The sequence below is a fragment of the Erythranthe guttata genome, chromosome 14 (assembly GCF_056151865.1).
Source record: "Erythranthe guttata isolate IM_541 chromosome 14, IM_541, whole genome shotgun sequence".
Taxonomy (NCBI): Eukaryota; Viridiplantae; Streptophyta; class Magnoliopsida; order Lamiales; family Phrymaceae; genus Erythranthe; species Erythranthe guttata.
The window spans coordinates 3,681,396-3,685,806 of NC_142546.1; the positions used below are offsets into that span (position 1 = coordinate 3,681,396).

The window sequence follows — 4,411 nt, forward strand, 5'->3', positions numbered from 1 at the left end:
TTCGTATTAACTTCTTACAAAAAATGCAGTTTCAGAAATACCCCAATCTGATATTTTCAAGGCAAGTGTCACATCTTATGATCATCTTATTTTCAAAATGTGAAGCTCAAATGCGGTAAAACGGATACAAATTGAAGAATATTTCACCTAATCCAGAAAATTCCACTGAATTTGACACTGCAAGAATGAATGTATAAGAAGATTTATAGTTGAGAGGTGGTTGTAATTACCGAATATACGAAGACTTTTCGAAATTCGACATTACCCTTGTAATGGCCGTAATTTATCCAAAAAAAATAAACAAAGATGTAACTTTCACGGTACCGCCGTAGCTGTGTCGGTTGGCGGATAATTAAAAGTACTAGATAAAATGGAATCTGCAGGGCATAACAGACATTGGAATTATGCAAATTACAAAAACTACATCAAATAAAAGTTATATACTCATTAGTCCCCAGAAAAAAATAAAAATAAATAAACCCTTTTTTGTCCTGTCCCGCTAAATACCAAACTTCAAAAAAAATTAATTAATTTGCAAGCTAGAAATTAAGCTCTTTATATCCAACACCACTAAACCCCATTTTTTTGTCATCTGAAAAAAAGCTCAACTCTCTTCAGACATGGCTAATAGGCACAATCTTGCAATGGAGAGAACTGGCCAGTGGTACTAATTACTAATCATTTTCTTCATTCTTTTTTTCTTACAAAAAAATAAATAATTAAATAAATTCCCTTGTCTGAATTTTTGCTAATTTTTCATATTTTCTTGATTTTATTGTTTTTTAATGAAAAGGGTTTTCTCTCAAGAAGTTCCAACTGATGTTATTGTTGAAGTTGGCGAAGCCAGCTTTTCACTTCACAAGGTATAACAGATTTTTAGATTCTTAGATTCTTGATTCTTGATTCTTGATTTTCAAAGTATTTTTTTTTATTAATATATATATGTATTTGAAATCTTGTGATTTTGCAGTTCATGCTAGTAGCGAAGAGCAATCTGATTAGAAAGCTGATTCTGGATTCAAAAGAAGCCGATCTAACGAGAATAAACCTCTCCGGGATACCCGGCGGCGCCGAAATCTTCGAAAAGTCAGCTAAATTCTGCTACGGCGTCAACTTCGAGATCACAGTCCACAACGTGGCCGCACTCCGGTGCGCCGCCGAGTACTTACAGATGACCGATGTTTACTGCGACAACAATCTCGCCGGAAGAACAGAGGATTTCCTGTCTCAGGTAGCCTTAACCAGCCTCTCCGGCGCACTCGTCGTCCTTAAATCGTGCGAAGATCTTCTTCCCATGGCCGAGGATCTCCGAATCGTCCAAAAATGCGTCGAAATCGCTAGCGCCAAGGTACTAATTTTATTATTAATTATTTTGGAAAAAATAATGTTTTCTCACGTTAGCATCAATTTCACATTTGGTCCCTTGTATTCATAAAAAATATATTTGGTCCATTGTGTATCAAAAAATCAATATTTTAGTCCTTCTCCGTTAAAATAATGGAATCAAGCTTATGCCGGGGAAATTACAATTTTTATTCCTAAAGTTTGCACCGATTTCACATTTAGTCCCCATGTTTACAAAAAACAAATTTAGTCACTTATGTTGCAAAAGTTCAACACTTTTAGTCATTTTCGTCAGTTTCCGGTTAAAACTAACTGAATCAAGCGTGTTTCTATCACTGTATTTACTAACAGACTAACAGTAAATTGACGAAAATGACAAATAATGTTAAATTATTGGACATGAGTGACCAAATATGGTTTTTTATAAACATGAGGTACCAAATGTGAAATTGGTACTAACTTGAAGATGAAAACTGTAATTTCCTCAGCTTATGGCCATCAACGTCTTGAACTAACGGTAAATTGAAGAAAATGACCAAAAACGATACATTATTGAAACATGAGGGATCAAATGTGTTTTTTTTTTTAAACACGGGAGGCCAAATATGAAATTGGTACAAACTTAAGGGACGAAAGCCGTAATTTTCCCTTAAATTATTTTATATTAATATAATTAATTAATTTGAATTTGTGTAGGCTTGCGTGGAGGCAAATTTCCCAAGCCGGTCGCCGCCGAACTGGTGGACGGAGGAGCTAACAATCCTGGAAATAAACTTCTTCTCCAAAATCATAACATCAATGAAGACACGTGGCGCCAAGGGGTTAACCCTAGCCAGCGCAATCATCACCTACACCGAGCGATCCCTCCGCGACCTCGTCCGCGACCACTCCGGCGGCAACGGCAACCGAATCAGATCCACCGAATATTCCGACGCCGATCTACGCAGCCGCCAGCGCGGCCTCCTCGAATCGATCGTCTCTCTCCTCCCCCCCGAGAAATCCGCATTCCCCGTAAACTTCCTCTGCTGCCTCCTCCGCACCGCGATCTTCCTAAAAGCCGACGCCAAGTGCAAAACGGAGCTCGAGAAGAGGGTTTCGGCGATTCTGGAGCACGCGACGGTGGACGATCTCCTGGTTTTGTCGTTCACGTACGACGGCGAGCGGTTGTTCGATCTGGAGAGTGTGAGGAAGATTATATCGGGATTCGCGGAGAAGGAGAAGAACGTGGCCGTGTTCAACGCGGGAGATCTGAAGGAGGTGTGCTCCACTGCGATGCAGAGGATTGCGAAGACGGTGGACGCGTATTTGGGGGAGATTGCTACTTATGGTGAATTGGGGATTTCCAAGTTTAATGGGATCGCGAATTTGGTGCCCAAGGCGGCGCGTAAGGTGGACGATGATCTTTATCGGGCTATTGATATCTACTTGAAGGTTAGTTTCTTATTAATTAATTAATTATTATTATTTCCCGCAATTTGTTAGTTTAATTTATTGAGTTATATTCATTAATTCATATGGGAAAATTGCACATCACTCCCTATAAATTTCTAAGCTTCGCACTTTATCCTCTAAAAAATTTTAAAAGTGAATGTCCTCTTTCGAAATATTATTCTTGTTGTACATTGCCCCAATAGCAGAATTCCGATGGATTATTCATCGGAATTGAGTATTTTTGTTGTACGTTGCCCCTTTAAATGTTATTTTTATTACATGTTGCCCCTTTAAAAACACTGTTTTTTTGCACTTTGCCCCTTTAAAATGTTATTTGTATTGCACAATGCCCTCCAAAAATTGGCTTATGGGGGAAGTGGAATCAATAGAATATTTCGAATGGGGGAATGTCCATTTCTTTTAATTTTTTGGGGGAAAGTGCGAAAATAAAAAATTTATAGGGGGCAAAGTGCATTTTGTCCTATTTATATTTGTGTTAGATTCTTTAATAGCTTCATGATGTGATTAATTAAATTAAATAATTGAAGCCTCGTTTGGTTCGTAAGATAAAATTAGCCAAATTTCTTTTTATACTAAATTTAATGAAAACTCGATTGTATTATTGTACTACAGGAGAACCACTAAAGAGTTTTTCAGAGAGAAAGATTAGGCAATGATCGAATAATATTTTTTGGTCGACCCGAAAAGTTACTGAATTTACTAAACGACGTCTAATTATTGAAATAATAAAGTTAATCTTCTCAATCAAATGAGGCACGAGTGCTATCTGGTGTTTGGTTAGTATTTAAAATAGGAAAACTTTGTTAACAATTCTTATCTTGTCTTTGACTTATTGGTGAACTATGTATTGGACCATGTGAAATGTTTGTGTTTGTTGATATACTGTGATTAATTAAATAATTGAGTCTTATTTGGTGAATTGATTCAGGCACACCCGAATCTGGACGAAATTGAGCGCGAGAAAGTGTGCAGTGTGATGGACCCACTCAAGCTATCGTACGAGGCTAGGGTCCACGCATCGCAGAACAAACGACTCCCGGTCCAGATAGTCCTGCACGCGCTCTACTACGACCAGCTCATGCTTAGAAGTGGTGCTGACGAGGACGACCAAAAGACGCCCGATGCGGGGTCCACGAGAAACCAGCTCCAGGCTGACGTGTCGCTCGCAAAGGAGAACGAGGCCTTGAGAACCGAGCTTCTCAAGATGAAGATGTACATACAAGATATTCAAAGACCTCAAGGTACAACATCTAAAGCGGTGAGTACCAGTACCAGTACCAGTGCTAGTGCTAGTGCTAGTACGAGCAGGAAGCCTAAGTTCTTCTCGTCTATGTCGAAGACTTTGGGGAAATTGAACCCGTTTAAACATGGATCGAAGGATACTTTAAATTTAGACGAGGGAATGCCGGATTTGACCAAGCCTAGGAGGAGGAGGTTTTCAATATCTTAAGTACTTTAGAGAATTGCATTTTTTTTTTTTTTGTGATTTTCTTTTGGGTGTGCTGAAAATGTTGTGTAAAGAGTTTGTTGAATTTTGTGTTGGATGTGTGGTGCCTAAGAAACTGTTGTTATGGCTGCTTCAGTTTGATTATCTTAGACAATTTGATTGTTGGAA

General features: G+C 38.5%; 1 protein-coding gene across 1 annotated transcript; it reads left to right on the plus strand.

Annotated features, from left to right (window-relative positions):
* The first annotated feature begins 381 nt into the window (after nt 1-381).
* RPT2 (Phototropic-responsive NPH3 family protein) lies at nt 382-4,411 on the plus strand. The gene is made up of 5 exons (XM_012982638.2): nt 382-664; nt 794-863; nt 971-1,348; nt 2,041-2,775; nt 3,725-4,411. Exons 1-5 carry the CDS (start codon nt 621-623, stop codon nt 4,244-4,246), a joined length of 1,749 nt encoding a protein of 582 aa, XP_012838092.2. The 5' UTR covers nt 382-620; the 3' UTR covers nt 4,247-4,411.